Source organism: Peromyscus eremicus, unplaced genomic scaffold, assembly GCF_949786415.1.
Source record: "Peromyscus eremicus unplaced genomic scaffold, PerEre_H2_v1 PerEre#2#unplaced_1300, whole genome shotgun sequence".
Classification (NCBI taxonomy): Eukaryota; Metazoa; Chordata; class Mammalia; order Rodentia; family Cricetidae; genus Peromyscus; species Peromyscus eremicus.
In genome coordinates, this window is record NW_026735535.1 from 38929 (window position 1) to 65862 (window position 26934).

The 26934-nt window shown below is 39.5% G+C and overlaps 1 protein-coding gene and 1 long non-coding RNA gene across 2 annotated transcripts; one reads left to right on the forward strand and one right to left on the reverse strand.

Moving 5' to 3' along the window:
* Window positions 1–9990: 9990 nt before the first annotated feature.
* On the reverse strand, window positions 9991–26005 carry LOC131902031 (uncharacterized). The gene is made up of 2 exons (XR_009376981.1): window positions 25925–26005; window positions 9991–10206 (listed from the first exon to the last, which is right to left on the reverse strand). It is a non-coding gene; the product is annotated as an uncharacterized LOC131902031 (long non-coding RNA).
* Window positions 20940–23187, forward strand: LOC131902030 (kynureninase-like). Its single transcript, XM_059253075.1, has 2 exons — window positions 20940–21310; window positions 23020–23187. The coding sequence occupies exons 1-2, from the start codon at window positions 21098–21100 to the stop codon at window positions 23149–23151; spliced, it is 345 nt and encodes a 114-aa protein (XP_059109058.1). The 5' UTR covers window positions 20940–21097; the 3' UTR covers window positions 23152–23187.
* Window positions 26006–26934: the final 929 nt, after the last annotated feature.

The following is a 26934-nucleotide window of genomic DNA, read 5'->3' on the forward strand; positions in this document are numbered from 1 at the left end:
TGTATATGGAGTTCTAGGCTTTACAATAAAGAGAGTTTTGGCCATGAGCTGTCAGGGGTGAGAGTGGAACATTATAGTTTGAAAGTTAAATGTTTCTCCTGGTTTGCATGTTTATAGAATTAGTCTCCTAATTAATGACCCTTAGTTGTAGTGGGAATTCACTCTGCCCATGACTGTGGTCTGTCTGGCCTGATAGAGGCGGTGCTTCTTATTTGCCTCAGTGACTGCATAAAAGGGAGGAGAACGGTGATTGTGCTCTCTTGGGTGATGAAGACCAGATCAGGCGGTGTGAAGCAGCATGTGATTGGTCCCCAGTTTTCCAAGGATTCTGCAACTCATTTACCTTATCCTGTATCAGTGAGTCTGTTTTTCCCCCATAGAATGATATATATGTATGATTAAGGCTCTGGTTACATTTAGTAGACAGTTTGGGACCTTACTAAACATGGTGCCTATCTGCCAGATGAAAGGCCAGAGGAGCAGTGCTTCTGTGTTAAGTGCTAATATGCTTACAGACTTAGTTTGCTACCAATTTGTTGCCAAATATCAAGGAGCTGCCAAGTGCTCCTACCACCATGGAACCGCATTGTACTGGCTGATTTTGTGTGTCCATTTGACACAAGCTAGAGTGATCAGAGAAGACAGAGCCTCATGTGAGGAAATGCCTCCATGAGATCCAACTGTAAGGCTTTCTTCTCAATTAGTGATCAATGTGGAGGGCCCAACCCATGGTATGTGGTGGCATCCCTGGACTGGTGATCCTGGGTTGCTGTGGATAGCACTGTGTATAAATAAAATGCTGATTGGCCAGTAGCCAAGCAGGAAGTATAGGCAGAACAAACAGAGAGGAGAATTGTGGGAAGAGGAAGGCTGAGTCAGGAGATGCCAAACCACCATCCAAGGAGCAGTAGGTAACAGACACACAGGTAAAGCCACAAAATACGTGGCAACATCTAGATTTTAAAAAAATGGGCTGAGTTTAAGTGTAAGAGCTAGTTAGTGGTAGGCCTGAGCTAATGGCCAAGCAGTTTTAAATAATATTGGCCTGTGTGTGTTTATTTGGGTCTGAGCGGCTGCAGAAATGCAAGGACACAGGAGCTGGGTGGACACAGGAAAACTTCAACTACACTGGGTTCTATTAAAAAGTAGGGGCCGGGCGGTGGTGGCGCACACCTTTAATCCCAGCACTCAGGAGGCAGAGCCAGGCGGATCTCTGTGAGTTCGAGGCCAGCTTGGGCTATCAAGTGAGTTCCAGGAAAGGCGCAAAGCTACACAAAGAAACCCTGTCTCGAAAAAAAAAAAAAAGTAGGCTGAGCAATCCAAGGGCCGCAAGTCATTAAGCAACTCATCTCCATGGCCACTGCATCAGCTCCTGCATCCAGGATCCTGTCCTGTTTGAGTTCCTGTTTGACTTTGACTTTCTTTAATAATGAAGAGCAATATGGAAATATAAGCCAAATAAACCATCCCCAACTTGCTTTTTGGTCATGGTGCTTCTTTGTAGCAATAGAAGCACTTACTAAAACAATCACTCACCATTATTCCCTTATACTGTGATGGACCAAATCTCCTTTAACCATGGGTCAAAATAAATCCTCCTTCCCTGAAGCTGCTGCTTCTTGGGTAATGAGAAAAGTAACTATGTAGGGATTAAAAAATTGTTCCAACACCCTATAAGAGACATATATGTACATCTGTAGAATTGTGAGTTGGGGGCAAGTTGGAGATATTTATTTGGTATATGGATAAGTAACATCATGTGATACTATCTAGTGATACACATAGAAGATGAGTTGCACACATATCACAAATAATAAAAGCTATGCATAGCAAATAAGTTAGATTGTAGATTATACCAAAGGTAATTTTTTCATAATTTACATAAATTAAACTGTATTTACGCATATTAAATGTAGTTATGCATATGATGGTCCATACTTTATAAGAAAGTATCTATGACAAATTTGAATGGTCTCCTCTTGGTGAGGAAGAGAAGAGGGCTTTAGAGACAAAATAAAAGAGGGGAGACTAGGAGGAAGATCTTACATAAAACAATGATGGTTCTGTGCTGAGAAGTGAGGGCTTTAATTAACTCATCCCTTCATTCATGATCTCATAGCAATAAAGGGAAAGAAGGAGATAAATGAAGTACTGAGTATGCTGGGGGATGTCTTTCTCTATGCTCTGAATATATTTTGTTCCCATTGGTTAATAAAGAAGCTGCTTTGACCTATGGCAAGGCAGCTTAGAGACAGGCAGGAAATCCAAGGAGAGAGACAGGGAAGAAGAAAAGCAGAGGCAGAAAGACATTGTGAGCCTCTGACAAGAGAAGCAAGGTGTGAAAGTACTGGTAAGCCACGGCCATGTGGCAACTTATAGATTAATAGAAATGGGTTAAGTTATAAGAGCTAGCAAGCAAGAAGCCTGCCATAGGCCATACAGTTTGCAAATAATAAAAGCCTCTGGGTGTTTAATTGGTACCAAGCATCTACAGGACTTGAGTGAGAGAGATTCACCCAGACAGCAGGGCCAGACAGGACTGGAGAAACCTTCTGAGTATATGTGTTGTGGAAGAAAAGATAAAAGGCCCAACTATTTAAAATAGGATTTCACAACCAATATGCTACGTACTACTAGCTATAAAAATTTATATTGAAAAGATGTATAGATTATTTGAATAAGAAATCTTGGTATGAAAGGTTGAAAAGTAAAAGCTCTTGAAAGTCCGATATTCAAAGGTATTGTGGGAGTGTGAGAGCACCTGGGGCTGAGAAGAGGTTGCATGATGGCATCAAAGAGAAGCTCATCCTTAGAGTCAGGAGAATAAATGACAAAAACTTTTGCTCTACTACCTCTTAGCTACAATCTTTGAACAAACGAATTTATATTTTTTCTGAGTCTCAGTTTCTGTGGCTAGTCAATGAGGGATGTGTTACCAATGGAATTTAATACTCATAGGTATTTAATAATGGACATTATTAATGAAACTAAAGTAAATATTGGGAAAGTGTTACTCTTGAAGAAGACAGTGTTAAAGAGTTTACAGGATGTAAACTTTTAAAGAGAATGTGGGTGGCCTATAAAGGCCATTGGTGATGACACTCACTGATCAAAGAAGTGATAAGCATGGTTCTATGTGTGTGTGCATGCATTATGTAAATATGCATATACTGTTCCTACAAAGCACTTATACTATGGCTTCAGGGATGCTCAGTGGAAATGTAAAAAATCACCAGTTTACAGAGAAGACCAGCAAACTGAAGGCCCTGGAGAGCATGCCAAAGAACTGAGGATCCAGAGTGATACTTAAAGTTCTGGGTGGAGATTGAGTTGGGAAAGTGTTATTTTACCAAGACCACCTTATAAATACCTTACAGCATCATCTCACAGCTTTTTACACTTTCACTGCTCACTTCTCCTCAGGGTAGGCCAGCTGCTTCTTTTCACTTTGACCTTTTCCATAGACTTGACCTCTTTAATCAACTCACATTACTCTCTCTTATTCAGTCTATGAAAAGCCTATTTATGTCTAGTTCCAGTGCTTTCCTCTGCATCAACCAGAGAAACTAGCTGCTGAAAAACTACCGCTTTTAGTAGATGATGGCATATTTATCGACCTGTGCTGAGGTCAAGATGCTATTGGCTTGCAGAATACAGTAGCATCCCAGAGTTACTGCAAGGGAAGAAAAAGCAGTACCAGACAGGAAAAGTCAAGACTATTGAGAATGTGAGTGAGAATCACTGAGAATGCTGAGGAACAGAGGAGTAGTTAAAGTGCTGACAAAACTCAGCATAATTGAAGGAGACAAGAGAGATAACACATAGCCAACATACATAAATATGCATGTGTATATGTATATATGTATATATGTGTATATATATGTATATATGTATATATGTGTGTGCATATATATATATATATATATATATATATATATGTGTGTGTGTGTGTGTGTGTGTGTGTGTGTGTGTGTGTGTTTCTGCACAGGTGTCTTCCCAGGACAGAAGCTTACCCATCAGATCTGGAGCTGGAGCTTAAGATGTTGAACTCCTGATGTGGTGCTTGGATCTGAGCTTGGATCCTCAGGTAGATCTGAAAACAATGTTAACCACTGAGCAATCTCTCCATCCACATAATCAAAAAAAAATTTTAAGTGGCCTGTTGATACCCAGGCAATTAGAATTGTGAAGAGAGAAAGCTGGTGTCCTTTAAGATGTAAATGTCAAAGAAATTAAATTTTAGCAGATCACAATGTTTCAGAGTAGAAAGGAGTTCACTAAGTGAGTGTGTGCACATAGGTATATGTGAGAATCAAAGATTGTGAGAGGTACGAACTGTGCCCAAAGATGATCATTTCACTTCAGTGTTTGTGAATCTATATCCACAATCTCCTTCCTAAATCATAATATAAATTGGCAACAATAAATTTTTTTCATCTAAAAAGTGAAGAACTGGAGGAATAAGGACAAAAGTGCCGTTCTTTAGAAAATGTGATTTGCTTCAGGATAAGAGGAATCAGGAAGAAAGCTATTATATTCTTCACAATAGTGGGAGAAACATGTTGTGAACTGGCCACAGGCTGCCCACCAAAGAGCAGATGGTAGAGTTAGGAAGATATACGCTCAGCATCAATTTCCTGGATTTTAGATAGAACATTCCAAAGAATGATGTTTGGAAATTAAGGCAATGACAAAAGAGAACACTTCAGAAAAGCAGAAAACAAGAGAGTAGATAGAAAAGTGAATTTTGTAAGATTTATTAAATAAAAACTAAAGTCATTTATAATCTTATATTTAGCAAGTAAGACTAGGTGTGAATTAAAAAAAAAAGAACAGCTCAGCAATGCAGCAAAAGCTAGCTTGTGAAGAATATGAAATGTAAAAAAATAAATCTATGAGAGCACTACAAAAAAATTAGGATTAAGAAGAACAGAGGTGTTCTGGCTCTAACTTTCTTGAACCATAGTGTCTTACATTCTTTCTCTTTTCCCCTTCTTTTTGTACTTTTGAAATGTCAGGATGAGTTAGCATCTGTATTAAATTCAATAGCAGAAACACATTATTTTTAAAAAGGATCATGTAAAGAAGCTGGAAATGAAAGGATAACACACATGAAACCTTTATTTGGAAGTCGAGCAGTTCCCTATGAGAATTCATTTTTAATATGCTATGAGGCCTCTGCTTTTTCAAAGAGATGAAATAACAGAAATATAGAATAAAATTCTTATACACAGACAATTAAATCAAATAATAAAACATATCTATGAATAACATAAATGTTGACAATAGTATTAATTTCTCTGTTTAAAGGAACAATTTATTATCAACTGGCTAAATTATTCATGTAGGAAAACCTTCACTTCCATCTAAATATTATAATACATGTTTGCTTTCCTCCTACATCATAAACAAAGCATGTGTGAAGTAAACAAATTATGAGTTATGAGATTGTTCTCTAGGGATTTCCTCCCAGGCTGAGCTTATGCCAACTGCATTGGGGATTAACTTTGAACCTGATTTCATGCAGTTTAATTTTAGAAAAATAGAAACTTATTAGTTTTTAACTCATGAGTTATTTCACATAATGCTGACCCACCCCAATACTCTTATAATTTCATCTTTATCAAAGTATAATTTAGGCTCCCACTGAACTATGACCATAACAATCTGTGATCAAATCTGGTATGTTTCTCTACTCTGAACAAAATGACTCTTCTCACACATCAAACTGCTTCTTTTAGTCTCTTGTGAGGATTAATTTATTTAGAATCTTGGAGAAGAAAGAGTAGAATTAACATTCCTTAATATTATTGTGAAGATTCAATTGTTAACAAGAGAAAATGCCCACACAGTACCACAAAACACAATAAAATTAAAAGATTAAAATGATTTAATGACCTAAAACTATAATAGTCATTGGCTATGTATTAATTTTTCCAAACTGTTTCCTACTTCAAATGAAGGAAAAATCAGTAATGTGATTTTTCAACTTTAGGTTTTTCTTATTTCATTAGGATGATAAATAAGAAGGAAGGAAAAAACAGGACTATAAAAGAGTCAAATCAAACCATGATCATATATCTTCAGGAATATGATGTCTTACACAGGGAAATATATATGGAAATAAGAATAAAAGGCTTAATAATAGAAATGTTTGGTTTAGTGGGGCTATAAGAATAAATTGGATTTCTAGAAAAGACAGGGAGAAAATCTCACCTCAGTAAAAGAAATAAAGTGAATGAGAGCTCATGGTGCATACATTCTTGGAAGTCCAATAAAGCATATGGACTAGGGGACTTTCATAAAACACAAGAACTAAAAGTTACATGTTTATGTGCATAGGCCAGAAAATAAATATGTTGAAATGCAGTCACTAAGATTAATTAAGATGACCTCCAGCCCAGAAGACTCCTATCCCACCAGAGGCCAGGCTAGCTCCCTGCAGGCAGGGTCCACATTTCTGGCAGTCTTCCTACTTCACCAGAGGACAGATAAGCATCCTGAACTACAGAGACCACTGAAGCTCCCTGAAAACCATGCAGAAGTCTCCTACCCAACCTGAAGCCAGGCCAACAACCTGAAACCTAGAAGCCACACACATAGCCAGAACTCCAGCTCCAACTTGGGCAGCAATTCCCTTCTGGACCAGAGACCATCCATACAATCAGAAGTCAAGCCTCCAACTCAGGCAGAGACTATCTATTCAATCACGGGCCACTCTAGCAAGAAGACCAGAGAGGAAAACATCCATCCAACAAAGCCAAATCCAAAAATTGGCAACTACACCTATAACCATTTCAAGTCCAGATGACTAAAGGTCAGTGTAAGAACATAGTCAACAACAGCCAGGACAATGTGCTGCCACTAGAGCCCACCCAACCCATTACAGCTGGCCCTGAACATTCAACACAGCTGAAGCATAAGAAAACTACCTTAAAACCAGGTTTATGAAGATGCCAGAGGCTCCTAAAGAGAAAATAAATAAATCATTTAAAAGAAAGGAAGAAAAGACAAACAAAAAAATGGAGGAAATAAATAGATCCCCTATGGAATGTCAAGAAAATCAAGGGAAAAAAAGATAAAGGAAACAAATAAAATTGTTCAAGAACCGAAAATGGAAAGTGGAGCAAAAAAGAAAATACAAACTGAAGAAATTCTGAAAATGAAAATCCCAGGCAGGCAAACAGGAACTACAGATGTAAGAATTGTCAACAAAATACAAGAGATAGAAAAGAGAATCTTGGGCACTTAAGACACAATAGAAGAAATAGGTACATCAATCAAAGAAAATGTTAAATCTAAGAAATTCCTGACACAAAACATCCAGGAAATCTAAGACACTATGAAAAGACCAAGCCTAAGAATAATAGGAATAGACAGAGAAAATACCCAGCTCAAAGGCCCAGAAAACTGTTTAAGCAAAATCATAGAAGAAAAATTCCTAACCTAAAGAAGGACATGCTTATAAATGTACAAGAAGGTAACAGAATACCAAATAGATTGAATCAGAAAAGAAAGTCCCCTACCACCTAGTAAGCACCAAACACACAAAACAAAACAAAGAAAGAATGTTAAAAACTGCTAGGGGAAAGGCCAAGAAACATACAAAGGTGGACCTATTAGAATTATACCTGACTTCTCAATGGAGACTCTAAAATCTAGAAGGTCCTGGACAGATTGCTGCAGACTCTAAGAGACCACAGATGCTAACCCATACTATTATACCCAGCAAAACTTTCAATCATTAGAGATGGAGAAAACAAGATATTCCATGATAAAGTTACATTTAAACAATATCTATCCACAAATCCTGCCCTATAGAAGATACTAGAAGGAAAAGTTCAATCCAGGAGGCTAACGACAGTCACAAAAACATAGGTAATTATAGTCTCACACCAGAACAACCCAAAGAAGGAACACACACACACATACACACACACACAGAGTACTACCACCACCACCAAAATAATAGGAATTAACAATCATTGGTCATTGATATCTCTCAATATACATGGACTCAATTCCCTAATAAGAAGACACAAACTAGCAGAATGGATGCAAAAACAAGGCCCATCATTCTGTTGCATACAGGAAGCATACCTCAACATCAAAACTAAACAGTAAGTCAGAGTAGAAGGTTGGAAAAAGATTTTCCAAGCAAATGGCCTTAAGAAGCAAGCTGGTGTAACTATTCTAATATCCCACAAAAGGGGCTTCAAAACAAAATTAATCAAAAGAGATGAGGAAAGACACTTCGTAGTGGTCAAAAAAAAATCCACCAAGGTGATGGTTCATTTCCCAACATCTGGGTCTCAAATGTGAAAGCACCCACATTTGTAAAGGAAACATTACTAAAGCTTAAATCCTGCATCGACCTTCACACACTGATAGTGGGAGATTTCTATACCCCATTCTCACCAATGGACAGGTGTTGTGGAATATCACTTTAACTCAGCAAAGATGTGTTACCTTTGTTTATTCTGCATTTGTTTAATGATGTAAAGATGTGTTGCTTTGCTAGCTTAAAGCACCTGACTGGTATAATAAAATGCTGAATGGCCAATAACTAGGAATTAGAGGGATAGACAGCTGATAGAATAAATAGGAGAAGGAATATAGGCTTGAGAGGAGAGAGGGGGAGAGAATGAGAGAAAAAGGGAGGGAGATGCCAGACAGATAGAATGAGTAGGAGGAGGATAAAGGCTTGAGAGGAGAGTGCAAAAGGCGAGAATGAGGGAGAAAGAGAAGGAGATGCCCAGGGCCAATCAGCTAGGCAGCCACCAGCCAGCCAGACATAGAGTACGACATACAGAAAGAAAGAAAGGTTAAAAAGCCCTAGGTAAATTTATATATAGATTAAGAAAAACAGGTTAAATAAAGTTATAAGAGCTAGTGGGACAAGCATAAGCTGAGGCTGAACAATCATAACTAATAATAAGTCTCTATGTCATGATTCGGGGCTGATTGGTGGCCCAAATGAAAGTCTATTGTTAGCCTGAGAGACCAGCACCCATGGCCACACCAAGGCTTTTGAACAAAAGGCATTGCATAGTGAAATGTAACTTAGAACTTTTTTTATGAGGGGTAATGACTCACATGATTTGACGGTCATTTTTTTTTATTATTATTATTCAGCTCTAATTCTTCTTTACAGCTCGAATTCTTCCTAGTTCTAATTCCTTCTTGTTCTCCTCTGTGCTACATAGCTATATACATATTTTGTAGGCTTTTTTTTTCAAATAGTAATATGAATTACAAGGCTACCTCTGAAGGTCATAGCATATTCCTTGAGTAAATGATGAGGGGCAGAGCTATTTACCATGGCATCACAAGGTTTCAAAGGTTCCTGGTGTAAGACTGTGACCAGAGGCCGGGGACACAGTGCCTGGTGAGACAAGCTGCAGATATAATTGCATAGAGAACCCGTTCCCTATCAGCCAGCCTTAGTGAGTGAAGAATTGGCATGAGTTTTTTTTTTTACGTTGCTTTGTGTTAATAACCTTGGTTAGACACCTATGACTTTGTCTTTGTGCATATCTGTAAAGTTTTTAATTTATGATCCATTTACACACACACACACACACACACACACACACACACACACACACACACACACACTTGCATGGGCATGCACATCTATTCACCCCAGAAAGAGAACACACAATAAATCAGAGTAACATTTGAACCAAAGTCAACTTTGTAAAACAGTGAGTTTTCATTGGAGTTAATAATAGGAGTATAGGTAAAAGGTTTCTTACAGAAGCAGGGGTAACTCAAAACAGTACTGTCACCAAGATGGCCACCCCAATCTAGGGAGCTACAAGCTAGGAGCTCTTTGCACAACTTGCAAATAGCTACAGAAGTCCCAGGATCTCCTCTGGGCTGTGAGGCTGGTCAATTTCCTCAGGGGCACTATTTGTTGCTTCTAGACACTGCTACATTCCCTACATTTTCCCTTGGTATTTTCACATCACACTGAATATCATTCACTATGCTTTTTCACATTTATTGATTCAATTGCTGTCTATTTTCCATTACCTTTTTGGTAGCCAGTTCCGCAGCTTCTGCAGCTTGTGATTTCCATCTGTGCATGGTGTTGCTACTTTTCTTGAGTTTCATGTAGATTCTTCATGTTGCTACTGCTATCTTCCATGCATTTTGTCAAGTCCTCTTTCAGAAAGGCATGAATGCTTGTAATCCATATCACTAAACAAAGAGGAAAGATTGTCTCTCTTTGAATGCTTGGCAAAAATAGGCATCCCAAGTTTTATAGTATGTTGTCAATTGAGTGCCTTAAACATGGTTTAATTCTTCCGTTATTTGAAATTTTCTCTTTATTTGTGAGATTGAGATTTGTTATTTATTTTGATGAATGGGGGCACATTTGCATATCCTCTTTGGTCAAATTTGTGCTTTGTTTAGGAAAACATAGCTCTTGGAATATTTTGTTATTCTCTCTCTCTGAAAAATAAAAAATAAAAAACAATGCTCTTTATGAAATCACTCAAAAATAGCAAGAGCATTTCCCTATCTGTCATTTTCTCTTTAATTTGGTCTACCTTTCTAATACAGGATTTTAAGTGTTTACGAGTCTAGTATGTTTTACTTTATATTTTCTTCTTTCATTTATACTTAAAAAATAATTTTAAAATACTGAAAATAGGGTTAGAGGTGGCTCAAGGATTAAGAGCACTTGCTGTTGTTCCTGTAGACCTGGGTTCAGGTCCCAACAACTACATGGAACTGCTCACCACTGTCTGTAACTCCAGTTCCAGGAGATTCAGTGTCGTCTTCTGACCACCATGGATACCCACATGCATGGTGTACACACAGACAAGTATGCACACATGCATAGACAAAAATAAAACATAAATAAAAATAAAAATAATGAAAATATACAAATGTATTTTCTTTACTCTGGGGTGTTTTAAATCACAATAATCATGTAGCACATGATGTAAGGCTGGCTTTTATGTATTCTATCCAGTTCCTTTTGTCTGAAGATGTTTCTTTTGCCAGTACTTTGCTTACTCATTTAATGTGTATTCTATATTTTTTAAAGCTTGTTGGATATTATTTACAAAATTAGACAGTAAACTCCTTTAAGTATTTCTACATTTCAAAGTCTGTTTTATTTTCATGCATTTATTATGTATAAATTGATAAACATTTCTCCAAGTTCCAAAAGTGAGTGTCATAGTCTTCATTCCAACAGCATTGCAATGACAATGCTGTGCCAGTCAGCTTATGTGACAAACACCTGGGAGGAAGAATTCAACTGAATTAGTCTGCATCTCAGTGGCAGGTTCTAGTTCATGGTCAGGGGACTCCATTGCCCTTGGGCCCACGGTGAGGCAGAGTCTCATAGAGGAAGGTCATAGTAGAGAAAGGTGTCTCACCTCCTGGAACTCAGGAGGCAAGGAGAAGAGTAACTGGAAAGGGCCAAAGCTACACACAGTGCCCACAGTGCCCTCTTCCTCCAATGAGGCTCCACCTTCCACAGTTCTGCCAAGTATTCAAAGTTTGAGGCCACCAATAAGCCTTTACTTCAAATGATTTAAGTAGACTAGACCACTGATTAGAGTAGAGCCTTCATGATCAGTTTCTATGTCTGATGAACCCCTGTGGTATACCAAAGGCTGTGCTTGCTCATCTCCTGATCATTGCATCTAATCAAGTTGACAGGATATCATGGAAAACATTGTTCACAGAAAACTCATGATTGGCAGCATTGTGCTTTTCTCAAAGTTTGTTTGTTTGTTTGTTTGTTTACTCTAAATTGTTTCATCCTGTTTTCCAGCTAACAGAGGCATACATGATTTTTTCCTATATGATCTATATTTTCTATCTGGCTCATTCAAATACATTCAGTGTAAACTAAGTTCAAACTGAAGGAAGACATTTCTTTAGGAAATTATTCAAACACCCTCAGCACTCTATCAAGTTTTGCTAGGCCAACTTTCTAGGATTCTACTGTAAAATATCATAGACTAGTAGGTAACTTTAGCATTTAAGCTTTGGTTTGTCATTTAAAAACAAAACCCCCATGAATGTTCTTCTAAATCATTTAAGAGATTAAAAAAATCATTGTATAACAAAATATTATATAACTGTATTTTACTCTACTAAAATGAAATAAATAATGTGAGAAAATTAAATTCTCCTCATTTTTGATAGTGTCTTATTCTATTGTATAACATTTATATATTTAAGTATTTGCTAACTTGCACCACAATTTATTTTAATATACTGGCCACAAAATCCCTAAATCAACTGCAGTAGTGTTGTAGACCAAATGCCTATTGTTATCTTATATTTTAGGTTAGTGGGATGGTTTGGCCATGAACTCAGTACAAGATTTAAGATGGATAACAGTAAGTATATTCAACTTTATCATATGCAATTTTGTTTTGACTTTATTCTAATTTTCAACTGACTTTGTATTCCATGTAATAGACATGCCCCATGGAGAATGCACTTTGAAAATGTCACTGTGGCTTCCAAAATAAGAAATGACATTTCAGTATGTAAGGCTAAGTGTTTATAGATTTAGCATGATTTTGTATTTTATCCCTTTGAAGAGAGATTAAAGGAAGTGAAATCTAGCCTGTGGCTCATGTGGCTTGGTCAGATTCCCGAGTAGGAATGGCCAAAACACAGGCAGGGAAGATGGGGCCATTTGGTGATTGAGGCCAGAGCCAGAGAAACATGAATGTCAATCCCAATTCGCTGCTTAATAGTTTTGTGATAATGCCAGTCATTGTTTGTTCTGTTCCACATATTTAATGTGAACAATGTGGACTTCAGTGTTTGCTTTAAGAGTAAGTTAAACTCAAAATTACAAAGCCAATGGCATTTAACAAGTGTTCCAATTTATTCTTGTTCCAAATATTCCCTTGCTGTGACATTTGCCACATACCAAAGAGTAAGAATCCCTATAAGCAGCTATGTCAATGGGTAGTAAGCTGCCACGCACAAGGGTCACATCTGCCCTCTTCCTTTTTCCCAGGACTGTGCTCTAGTCTTCTACAACACTGGAGGCATCCATTTTCCAATTAAGCATAAATTCAGGGTTTTTTTGTATGTGTCCAGATCTTTGGAACTCTTTATATGTCTTTAAATTGGCAGTACCCAGGTCACAGAGTCCTGAAAGACAAGCCTAGTTAAATCAGAAGCCACACTGCTAACCTGTTAGCTTCATGCCAGTCACTTCAACTGAGGTGAGGTTTCTTACCCGTCGAGAGGAGATTTGATTAGGTCAAGAACAGAACTGGCTCTCTTGCTGTGAGACGGAAGCTGTTCTGCTCAGCTTGGTAATGTAGTGCTAATGCAGCCATAGAGGCTCATAGAAGTCACCGACATGGTTGTCCAATAAGCCTTTACTTAAAATGATTTAAAACCATGTAATGGATTGGACTTTGCCTGCTGGTTTTATTTCAGCTAGCCCAAGGCTTGATAAACTTCCAAAGAAATTTAACATTTTTTTCTTAGTTTTAAATGAATTTCTGGCCACACCAATGTAATTAGGTTTAACTTGCATCAGTTCAATGTACTTAATTGAGTTAGGGGGTACAACTTTATTTTCTAGCTCACCACACATAGACAGATTTTTTTTTTAAATCTCCTCTCCTTTTCCTAAGAAATCCATGTGACCTAATAAAACTCCTAGAGCTAAAACCACCTTTGTGAGTCATTTCATTCATCTCTCTGCCTTCAGGTGACTCAGGATCACATGCCTTCACATCTTGATGTTCTCTCTCATGACATGACAATCATAATATTTTTAAAGCATAGAGTAAAAAGGAAACACTGTCTTGGAACCAGGAAGAGAGAGGGTAGGGTTTGGATGATTTTTATCTTCCTGTGAGGGTGCTAGCTGACGGGGCTGAGCCCAAGTCATAGGAATTGCCGTGGAGTGAAAATACATCAGATTTTTCCCTCCATTGAGTTTCTTTTACATAGTTCAGGAATACCATGGAGGGGGGAATATGGTTTTAAGTCTTACTCTTTCAATATTGACTTCTTTATAGTTGTAAGCCCTTCTTTAAAGTATGTTGTAAATAATGATGTTATACTAATTTTTCAGAACTGCAGTTAATCCCTGGGGCCAATGGATTCCGAATTTCCAACCCTCCCATTTTGTTGGTCTGTCCCTTGCACGCTAGTTTAGAGGTAAGAAACCTGGGCTTCTGCCTTCCCACATCCTTCCTGCGTACCTCACCTGGTTGTCATGGGTCCTAAAGAGTTTCTGCTAATCAAAAAGTTCCTGCCATTTTCCAACAAACGATGGAGAAAAGGCAGCATTTCCTACTGGGACAGTGATTATTACTATGACCTTAAATTTGTTTTATTTGTTAATTGTGCCCGACATGGGGAGACATGTCTTTTGCTGTTCTCCTGAGATGTGTGTGGACTTGACAGAGTCAATGTTCACCTTTCCACAAACCAAATGAGCGTGGAACATTGAATTCTAATTTAATTCACTCAAGTAGCTGGTATTTACTGAGGAATTGGCAGGCATTGTTGTGACATCTAGATATCTTGGTACTTCTAGTTCAACAAGCTGAGGAATCACTAAAGTGCCCTATAAAAAAGTAACAGGAGGCTAACTTCATAAGGTAACTGAAGAATTAGGGAAACCATACATAGGGTAAGGTGGCCTCACTAAACCGGGTAGTTATTTTTCTTATTGAGATGTCTACGGCATTGTATCCATGCATAATTTCTAGTATAATCACTCAGTATTTTCTTTTAAATGAATTCATACATTTGTCTACATTGATTTTACACAATATTAATATTTATAAAATCATTTAGGTTTATAGATATGTATGTATACAAAAAGTAGATACAGAAAAATGAACATATCTAGAAACCCAAACTGTTAGTGATATTCTAAATTCATTCAAGTAAATATATTATACATAACTATTACTCATCGAGTAATTAAAATTATATAATTTGGAGCTAGAGAAGAGGCTCATGGGTTAAGAATACTGGCTGTATTTCCACAGGACTTGGGTTTGATTTCAGACACTCACATGACAACTCACGACTGTCTGTAACTCCAGTCCCAGGGAATCCAAGCCCTCTTCTAACCTCTGTGGGCGTCATACACACATGTGGCACATGCATACACATGCATACAGACAAAACACCCCTACTCACAAAATAATACATTTCCAAAGTTATATACATAATATTGATACATATATCAAATGAATACATTTGACTGAAATGTATTAAAAACCATACCTCTTTAAACAAATGCTTAAACAGATACCTCCTAGCCAAATAAAGATTTGTATTTGTTTTTTAATGCCTTTTAAAACCATCTAATTCATGATATTTTAGGAAATCTGTTGTGCAGGAGTTGAGCTTGAAAGGGTTTTTTTTTAATTTTTATTTTTATTTTGCAATACAATTCAGTTCCACACATCAGCCACGGATTCCCCCGTTCTTCCCCCTCGAGAGGGGTTTTAAAGAAATGATATCTCTTCTAAACCAAAAATATAGTAGTTTCTCATTATGGCCACTGGGTGGCAGTATCAAATTCCTGTTTTTGTACATCTTCACCACTAGATAGTGATAATTGTCTTTCTCATTTCATCCTAGTTTAGGAAGCACCTACTCAGTTTGACCACTAGATGGAGCATGTGCTGTTTTCACCTTTTGGAACTGTTTTGTTTTGACAGAAAATAGACCAAATGACAAGATTGTTTTTCGGCCAGTGTAACAGTTTTTAAAGTCTTTTGGAGGACAAGCCTGTTTAGTACTTTGTGTAATGATATTTAGTAGTTGTCTAATAGTATTTAATAACTAGTATCCATGAGGAGAAAACGTGTTTAGCAATTTGAAAACAGCAAGTGTCATCTCAGTTTGCAAGGTTTTAACTGAAGGGCTAAGTATGGAAGCAACCAAGACATACCCTAGGGAGCTAGAGAGTCCTAGTATTTAGCTCATAGCTTCTGATTTCTCTGATCCGTATATTCCAAAATTGTCTTTTTTTTTTTTTTTTTTTAAGACAAGATAACCTCCAACTCAGCTCTCTCCACCTTTGGAGTGGGGTGATTCTAGCCCCTGGGGCCACACCCAGCCCCACTCACTTTAGCAAACTATCTGCACACAAGGGTGGCAGACTGTCCTTTATCCTACCACTGGTCTACTGTGCTGGATTAGAGCCACCTGCACCAACTTTCCATTCTCAGACTCGAGGACTGACTGATCTTCCCCTTTAAAACCTAGACTTAAACCTACCAAAGAACCTTAGCAGCCGCCTGCAGCAGGACACACAGTCCTTCTGGACTCCAGTTGCTGCCATTCACTACCTAGGCTGTGTTCTGGCCAAATGATCCTTCCCCCTTTTTAGTTTTAATTTTTAGAAATTTTAATTACAATATAATTTTGCCACTTTCTTCCTTTCTCTCCCTCTAGCCCCTCCTCCAATTCACCCCATGCCCCTCCCAAACTTACAGCCTCTTCTTTGATTATTATTGTTGAATATACTACTCAAGCTTTGTTTGGGCTAAAGTGGTTTTGAAATTTCTCCTCCACATTTTAAATGGCAAAGGTTTAAAATCACAAAATAACACACAATTCCCATTCCCATTCTCTGATATACTAATCCCCCTGTATTTCTGAGCCACGTCAGTAAGCATGGGCAAATTAAACTCCTTGGTTTTACTTGTTTATAAGTTTTGTTTGTTTGGTTCTGGGGGAGAGCCAGCCATGCTGTGGAGACAAGAAAGGTGAAGTGTCATGGGGAAGGAAACAACGTAAGAAGGGGGGGGGTTCAACGTGAGAAAGGCTGATCAGTGAGAGAAGAGCAGAGATAGGGAAGGCAAGCTGGGACAGAAAAGGACAAAAGAGATGGGAAGAGAGCGAGAGTGGGAGGGCATGCACCTTACTAAAATATGACCGATATTTAAATGAAAGAACAAATGCTTTAACCAGTTTGTCTTGTCTACCTTCCTTTCAAAACTGTTCTATATACTTGAAAAACAACTGGAGGATTCTACACTTAAAGATCAACTGGACAGGGACAGAGAGATGTCTCAGCGTGTAAGGCGCTTGCTGCACAAACCAGGTGACCTGTGTAGATAAAGGTGGAAGGAGAGAACGGAAGTGGCAATGTTGTTCTCCGACCTCCACATGTGCACCACAGCACGCACGCCCCCACCCAATGCTTACGTACATCTTTAAAAAATACATCACTTATGACTTTGTGTGCAACTACATTTGCTCAGCTGATATTGTTAAAGTATCTCCTGTCATCAGTTTCGAACTGCCACTTCCTGTCCACTGCTGGGTAGTAGTCATTCACACCACCACTTAAAATACACTGTGGCTGAGCAGGAAGAGAAGGAGACTGGGAAGAAGCCCACACTCCATTCCACACCAGACACTATGGATGACCTCGAACAAGCACAGCTGCTCCTGAGTATATTGCTCCATTTTTGTAATGAAGATGTTTGGAGCAGAGAATTTCAGAAGTTTCTACAGTCTTCTGACCACTGAGTTGCAATTTTTATGTATTTTATACTTAATGTTCATATTTTTATATATCAGTAAGTGTACAATTTCTACATCTGCTCAATATATAAATTTATTGTTATGGTATAAGCTACAATAACTATTCAAAAACACAAGCTAAGTATTCAGGTTGACTGCAGGGTGATGAAGCCCAAGACAGCAGCAAGGACAAATGCGAGGTGCTTCTTCACAAGGCTTCGGGATCCAAGTTTGAAAATTTAATAGAAGCCAGGTAGGCTTCGTGGCTCACTCCTTATGTCCCAGCACTCAGGAGGCAGAGGCAGAGACAGGTGAATGAATATCTGTGAGCTCCAGGCCCACCAGGGCTGCATAGGAAGACCCTGTCTCAAAAAAAATGAATAAAGAAGGAAGAAATGAGAGAAAGAAAGGAGAAAGAAAGGGAAGGGAATGCAGGAAAAAAGAGAAATAAAAGGAAAATAAAAAAGAATTTAAGAGAAAAAAATCCGAACAATGGAATACTCAGCATTCTACATGGTTTTACTCCTTGAAGGATCTAACCTTCTACCTTGAGAGTCTAGCCTTCTTCCTTGAGGGTCTAACCTTCTACCTTGAAGATCAAACCTCACCCTAGCTTGAAGATCTAACCTTCCTAGTCTTATGTTCATTTTACACAGTAACAACAAAATAAAGCAAATAGAGAAACCTGCCAAGAATTCTTTTAAAAGCTATAAGATTTTAAAATTGTATTTTTCTTTCTTTTTTGTTGTTTGTTTATTTGTTTTGAGACAGGGTTTCTTTGTATAGCTTTGGCTGTCCTAGAACTAACTCTGTAGACCAGGCTGGCCTTGAACTTGCAGAAATCTTCCTGCTTGTGCCTATCCAAGTGCTGGGATTAAAGGCGTTCACCACCACCGCCAGGTAAAATTGTATTTTTCAACTTCCTCTTTAAAAAAATTTCTTTTTTGATTCTTGAACGAATGAAGTAAAAAAAAAAAAAAAAGCAACAAGGAAAGCAGGCACATGTTACATTTCCCTAACTCCCATCAACTCATCTTTGGGTTCTTTGGTTTTTGTTTTGTTTTGTTTTGTTTTTCCAGGCTGAGGATGAAGCCCCTTGGACTTTAGGCAAGCATTCCAGCACTGAGCCCATCCGCAGCTCTCTTCAATGCAGGACTTCAGAACCTACTTCTCAGCTCTGTGAGGACACTATAGGAAGGCTCAGGCTATGTTGTGGTTTGAATGTGGTCCCCACAGATTTGGGTATTTGAGTGTCTGGTCCCCAGCTCAAGAAACCATCTTAAAAGGAGGTGGAGTTCTGCTGGAGGAAGCTGAACATAAGGGCAGGCCTTGGAATTTTATAGTGTGTCCCAACTTCCAGTCTGCCCTGTTCCTAAAGGTGGACACAGTGTGACTAGAACTGTTAGCAGGCATAAACTCTTCCTTGTTCACATTGCTTATTGTCAGGTCACAGGTAACAGGAACTGTGACTAGAAAGACCACAGCCACTCTTGCTGTGGCTGTAAAGTGGGAAAATAATTTTATATTTATTTTTCTGTGGAAGAGTAAACCATTTTGTAATATAAAAGATAAAATGGGTTGACATTGAACACAAAGATGTTTTAGTTATAAAAGAAATCAGTAAAAGCAAATGCCTCATCTTTTTTAAGAACACAAGAAATGCTAGCTAATAGTCTCCAAGAGATTCTTTTACCTGTTGATATAAATGAATTATTAAAAGTGGACAACTTGCTCTCCCTATGCATGGGGTCTTCATTCATGGCGTCATATTCAGGGGAAAACATTCTCCTCACACAGACCTGTGTTTTCCTTGTCATTATATCCAGATGATACAGTGTTTACAAGTAGCTCCACAGCAGTTGTGCTGTGTTAGCAGGATCCTTAAGTATTATAGTGTGTGAGAGGATGTGTGATGATCACATGAAAGTCCAATGCTATTATATTTATGGAATTTGGTTGTCAAGGATTTGGATACTTGTAAGAGTTCCGGAAGCAGATGGAAAGGAGCAACTGTATTTTACACATTACCCTATGTGCATATTTGGGGGCCAGTAACTGAACCAGAAAATTTTATATAATAGTTTACTAAACAAAATATTTTTAGAATATTATAATATCCAAAGAGAAACTTGAGCTAATGTATCTCATAGTCTTGTTTCAAACACTTACGAGCCATGCCTTGCCAATCTGCTCCTACCCTTCAAGGACTATGCTGACCTAAATCCTGACTGGCTTCTCAGAAGCTCCAGCCCGCCAACATCTTGTTTTGCACAAGGTAATGAAACTTCCAGCAGCTTGGACCTAATGTCCTGAAGCTAGTGATGTTGACACCTGATCTCTACAAAGACACCAGCACCTTCCTACACCTGCCTCTGCCCGCAGCTGCTTCGGTGTGCAGCTGCCTCTGCCTGGAACAGGTGCATTCACTCCTCAAACATATTTCCCTTCAGCAGTTTCCCGGCCTTAGGCACAGACAGAAGATCTAGAGTAACCATCAGTCTCTGCCTGCGGCTGGATCTTCGCTGACTCCCAATCCTAGCAAATCCATACTTCATACACTGTAGATCCAGAGAAATCTTTGCTTACTGTTTCAAGTCTGATTAGAATGCCTTCTCACACATGCTGTTTATGTCTTGATAAAACCCAGATACCACTAAATGACACCACCCATATTTGTTCTTGATATTTTGGCTCATGTTATAGCAAAGGACATTAAATGGCATGCCATATACATCATGCTGTTAACATTTCCCCCAGTTCTTACATGGAGGATACATTTTTAAACAAGACAGAAAAGCATGTCTGTTATGGCCCATAACATTACTACACCAATCACTGTAAACCCTTGTCACTCATTGTGATAGGCCCATCAGACAGCAAATGACAGTATTTTACACAAGTACTAGAGTTTTGCAAGGAAAGGAGCAGTGGAAGGTGGTGGTGACTAAACTCCTCAGCAACAATAAGTATTTATGCCACATTATTAGCTTCCCTGAGAAAATCAGCTTCATAATTTAACTTTTAACAATATAAGCTGGGTGGTGGTGAATCACACCTTTAATCCGAGCACTCAGGAGGCAGGGGCAGCTGGATCTCTGAGTTCAAGGACAGCCTGGTCTACAGAGCAAGTTCCAGCACAGCCAGAGCTAGACAGAAAAACCCTGTCTCAGAAAACAAACGAACAACAACAAAACAGTACTGACTTGGGAAAATGTAGTGATCACCAAGACACTGTGGACAATACCAGGAACCTCATTTACAAATATATTTGTCTTGTTTTGAGTGGTCTGTGGACCAAACTACAGACAACAGTTGAATGGTCTGAAGCAAAAATATTCTCCTCTTGCAAACATTGTTTAAATGGCATTTTGCATATATTTTCTGTCATGGAAGCTTTACCTAATGATAAAGCATTAAAAGATAGCATGTTTCCATGGAGAGAAGATGTTCTAAAATGTGTTTTTTTAATAGATCAAAAATTGGAATTTCCTTTTTTCTGTGTGATTTACATTTAACTTTCGCTTCTCTTTGACGCAGAAGCCACTGCTAATCTGATTGTTATTCTCAGCTCTTTCAGAAAGCAACTATGACAGGGCTGAGGAGAAAATCCATTCTGCTGACAGGCTATCTGGAATACATGCTCAAACAATACCACAGCAAAGAGAACACAGAAAACAAGGGGCCCGTTGTGAACATCATCACCCCGTCCAGAGCAGAGGACCGAGGCTGCCAGTTAACACTGACCTTTTCCATTTCCAGGAAAGGCGTTTTTGAGGAACTCGAAAAAAGAGGAGTCGTTGTGAGTATATGATCAGTTTCTGTCTTGCACTGAACCACAGTTTCTCTTTGGGCTCCAATTTGGGATGAGTATTGTGTTCCTCAGTTCACCCTTTATTACATATCATTCCCATTAGCCAGTCAGGATAAGTCAAACACCAACTCAGCACTCAGCACTCCGCTGAGGGATAGCCAGAAGGGCCCTCTGTTGTTTCTGATCAAATGGAATACACGACAAATCCCGCTTTTGAAAAATAGTCTTGGCTGGGCGGTGGTGGCGCACGCCTTTAATCCCAGCACTTGGGAGGCAGAGCCAGGTGGATCTCTGTGAGTTCGAGGCCAGCCTGGGCTACCAAGTGAGTTCCAGGAAAGGCGCAAAGCTACATAGAGAAACCCTGTCTCGAAAAACCAAAAAAAAAAAAAAAGAAAAGAAAAGAAAAGAAAAATAGTCTTACATTATTTCCTCAGTTTTTTAAAGATTTATTTATTTATTATATATACAATGTTCTGTCTGCATATATGCCTACACCCCAGAAGAAGGAACCAGATCTCATCATAGATGGATGTGAGCCACCATGTGGTTGCTGGGAATTGAACTCAGGACCTCCGGAAGAGCAGACAGTGCTCTTAAACTCTGAGACATCTCTCCAGCCCATTTCTTCAGTTTTTTGACAGCTAAGCAGAGATATATTTCATCAGACTCGGTGAAGACAAAATTTTCACCAGTTTTGGCTTGTACATGATGCAAGTTACAGGGTTAAAGGTAACCCTTTTATATTTTATTGAAAGAAATAAAGCTAATCACCCTCACTTGGTTGATTAAACTAAATTAATCTCATTTTGGCACTTCAATCAAAAACAATGTGGTGACATTTCTGAGGAATGGGAACGAGACAAAGAATATTGACTCTTGCTTAAACCCTGTGTTTAGGTGGCCTTCTTAGCCTTTTGGGAAGAACTGACACATATTATTGAGGTAGTTGCAAGAAAAAAGGTGTATGAGTTGGGCTGCATTCCACTCATTAGTACTCACACCTTTAGAAAGTTACCCTGCCTCAGAGCTCATGTTATAGTAACAGCATTGCAAACCAAGCTGAGGCCCTCCCAAGCTCTGTGCTCTCAGGAAATCCATGCTCCTTTGGCTTGAGATTTCCCATATTTATTCTGAGTTTAATAACACTACAAAGAGTCATTATAGAAATTAAACAAGATAGCATACCCAGACTATATTAACTGATGTCTATAATCGACATTCCTTAAAGTTGGCCATGGTCATAACTAGGCCAGGTAAAATTATTTGTTCCTACTACCAAACACATCAACAGTCCCAGGGACATATAGACAAGTCCTCTCTCCATGGTCAGGGATTAGAGACTTAAATAAAGCTCCTAAAATCTCACCAAGGCACTTGTACATTTACATTGGTCCCAGAGATCCATCTGATCTGGGGCTTACCCTCTGGAAAGCAGGTTATAGGATCCACTTTAAGAGATAACGCTCAGTGTCTTCAGAAACATAATTTGGACATTCACATGAGAACCCACTGTTGGTGTCATTATTAAGAGCAAAGTTTAGACTAACAGAGACATAGAGTTTTACTTACAGTGACAGAAAAAAATTGCTCATATATTGTGTTATAGGGAAGTCACGGTCTATGGAATCTTATCATGTAAGTAGAATTTCTGTGTGTGGATATTGCTTAGATGATGGCTTTATGTTTTTTCTCTCCAGTGTGACAAGCGAGAACCAGATGGTATCCGTGTGGCCCCCGTTCCTCTCTATAATTCTTTCCATGATGTTTATAAGTTCGTCAGACTGCTCACTGCCATACTTGACTCTTCAGAAACTAGCCATGTTTTCTAGAATCACTCAAGCAAATCTCATTTCACTACTATTGAATTCCAGTCATTAAAAAATATCTAGAACTTGATTGCCTAGAATTGGTAATAATTATATAAACTTAGATAAAATTTGATATCTGTTTTAATGACGGTGTTGTTGGGGAATGTAGTGTCTCTGAGACTAGACAGTCAGACATGACATGACATGACTCCAGCCTGTAGGTCACTGTCTTGATCACTTGTATATTCCATGGTCACTGAAAGATTTTCTGTTTAATTTGTGATTGAACTGACAGCTTTATAATGTCTGAGGACTTCTTGCATCCTCATTGGAAGTGTTACTTTAATTTTGATGTAAAAAAGTTTTTCTTTTAAAACTTGTAATAATCTTGAATTGTAAATCTTGTAAAAACTTGAATAATCTAAAATATGTATGATCATATGATATTTCACCAAATTCCAGGAAAAGAAAACCCATTTTCTATGCTGTTACAATCGTGTGTGTGTGTGTGTGTGTGTGTGTGTGTGTGTGTGTGTGTGTGTACCCATGTAAATTCACATACATGAGGGATGATGGTGAGAGTGCTTAGGCTACATGCTCATGTGAAGCCAGAGGTCAACACTGGGTATCTTCCTCAATCACTGTCCACTTAATTTTTAAAATTTTTATTCATGTATTTTATGCATATGAGTGTTTTGCTTGCATATATGTCTGTCCATCATGTACATGCTGTGTCTACTGCAGCTAGAATAGGGTGTCAGATCACCTGGGACTGGAGTTACAGCCATTTGTGAGCCACTGTGTGGGTGCTGAGAATCGAACCCAGGTCCTCTGGAAGATCAGCCAGTGCTCTGGTCCTCTATCTCCCCAGCCCGTCCATCTCATATTTTGATATAGGTTTCCTCACCAAACCTGGAGCTCACTCCTTCAGCTAGCTGACCAGTGAGTCTTCGGGGTTTCTCTGTCTCTGCCCCCTCTCATTAGTCCTGGGATATAGATGTATGCTGCTACACATAGATTTTACATGGGTTCTGGAATCTGAACACTGGTCCTAATGTTTGTGCATCAAGCACTTCAACCACCAAGCATTCCCCAGACATCACATTGTTATTTTAACGTTCTTTTATATTTGTTCTTTGTGTCTTTCACATCATGCATCTCTATCTCATTCATTTCCCCATCCCTCTGTATCCGCCCTCTGCCCTTGCAGCACCCCCCTCCAAAATAAAACAAAATAAAATTTAAAAGAAATCAGTCTCATCATGGAAGCGGTAGTGTCACACACTGAGTCATGCAGTAAACCCTTTTACCCATATATCTTTACTTGCAAATGTTCATTGCAAAGAGTTGTTGGTCTGGTTCGAGGCCTCTGGTTTCTGCTACACTATCAATGCTGGACCCTCACTGGGACTCCTCTTGGGTATCCTCTTGTTGGCTTGTGTCATGGAGATCCTGCAGCTTTGAGTCTGCAGGACCAGTCCCTTCACATGCTCCAGCAGGTAGCAGATGGGATGGATGTTGGGCTGAGCCAACTCATAACTCTTGTTCAGGGCCTAGGTAGTTGCAAGGTTGATAGACCTACCAGGTCTCCCTTGTCCTCACCACCAGGTTGAGCTCTCCAGTGTTGCCCTGGCTAGTTTACCCCTTACAGCAATGAGCAAGGGGTGGGGCCAGTTCTCCTGCTTTCATGTCCCCAGGGTCAGTTTTCCCACACCTACACCTTCAGGGACAGGTCTACTATGTTGCCCAGGTGTTAATGGGGAGGAGGGTATGCCATCTCTCCTCTGCCCATGCTGCCACATAACAGGTGATTAATGGGGACTGCTCTCCCATGCTCACAACCTCAGGGCTGGCTTACCCACACCTCTGCCAATGGGATTGGCTCTATTGTGCTGCCCAGGGGAGTCAGCGGCTGGTAAGGGGGAGGGTCAGCTCCCTCACCCACCAGAGGTGGCAGGGGTAAAGGGGAAATGGCATCTTTCTCTTGCCCTCACCACCACATGGCAGACAAGGGGGAGGGGTGGCTAGCTATCCCACTCTCACACCCTCAGGGCTACCCCACCTGAGCCTCTGCCACCAGAGTCAGCTCTACTGTGCTGCCCAGGCCAGGAACAGGGCCCACTTTTCCAAACACTGAAGCTGGTAAAAGGAAAGGTCAGCTCTTTTGTCTGTAACAGGTGGTGAGGGTTGAGGGGTGAGGGGGGCATCTCTCCCCGACCCTCACCACCATATGAGAGAAGAGTTGTGGGGACAACAATCCCACTCTCACAACCTCAGGGCTAGCTCATCTACACCTCCACCAACAGAGTTGGCTCTAATATGTTGCCCAGGCGAGGTGCAGGGCCTGTTTTCCCGAGTGTTGCAGCTGGTAAAGGGGTCGGTCAGCTCCCTAACAAGCTGGAGGAGGTAGGGGTGGGGGGCATCTTTCCCTCTCCCCACCACCACACACCAGATGAAGGAGGCGGTACCAACTATGCCCCTCTCACATCCTCAGAGCTCAGCCATCGCTTTTGATGCTACTACTAATATGTATTTATTGGCAAAGTATTCTAAATTTGCATGTATAAACAGCAAGATATGATGATTGCAACATGATTAGTAGTACTAATTTGATAAACTTGAATTAAATAAACTAGGTCAAACAACTACTTTTGATGCAGTAAATAATAAGATGTGAGACTAATATCCAACAGCTACCAACACACACAACACTCTTGTTTACTAAGCAGTTCGATTCCATGTGTTCACTCATATCTTGATTAATGCAACAAAGCTCTCCACTACATTATCTTACCTGCATTGATGGAATGGCCCTCAGGACACTGAACCTCATACATGCATGGCCTCCTATATGGGATAGTTTTTGAGTTTCACAGTGGTCAACAAAACAGACACAGTTTCCGTTTCCAAGGAACATAGATCCATGGAGTTCAGCCCATTAATCCTGGAAAAAATAAAAAAAAAAATACTTAATTACAACTGGCAGCTGTTGTACCCAGAGTCCCCAAAAGACCACCAGAGACTGAATCCGATGCAAAAGCAAAGAGTCTTTGTATTGCAAGTTAACTCAGGACTCTCCATCCGTCTGATGCAGCAGCAGAGCAGGAGAGACCCTGAGTAGCAATGGGGCAGGATTTTTAAAGCAAGGGGAGACTGGGGTCTACAGACTAGATATGGTCAGACAGACTCAGGATTGGTTTATGTGTGTGACAATCATGCTAGTAACTTTTAATTGGCTAGGGTTAGTTGGGGGCTACAGTTAACCATTTTGAGGCAGGCCTGGACAAGTCCCAGGCTTTGTCTTTGAGCTACCATGGAGGCTGGGAGGCCTAGCATGTACTGACTGTGGAGGCTGCTCAGTGGCCCAGGCTCTGTCCTTGACTCATGCACGTAGCTCTAAGTTGGTGAGGGCTCCCAGACAGTAAACAATTGGCTGAACCTTGAGTGGTCAGAGTATGTACAGAAAGGGAGCTACTGCAAAGGCTATGACTTTTGTTCATGGCCCTCCCAGAAACTGCTTGCTCAAGTCTGAGGAAACTGAACTTGAAGCCTGATCCCTGAGAGAAGAATGAGCAGCCTTTTATGGCGTCTGTCTGATCCTTTCAGTGACATCTGTTGATGATGTCCTAGGTAGTTCTCTGTTGCTGGCATAAATATTGTGCTGGCTAGTGTTTTGTCAATTGGACACAAGCTAGAGTCATTTGTGAAGAGAGAACCTCAACTGAGAAAATGCCTACACCAGATTGGCTTGTAAGCAAGCTTGTGGTATATGTTCATAACTGATGATTGATGTGGGAGGTCCCA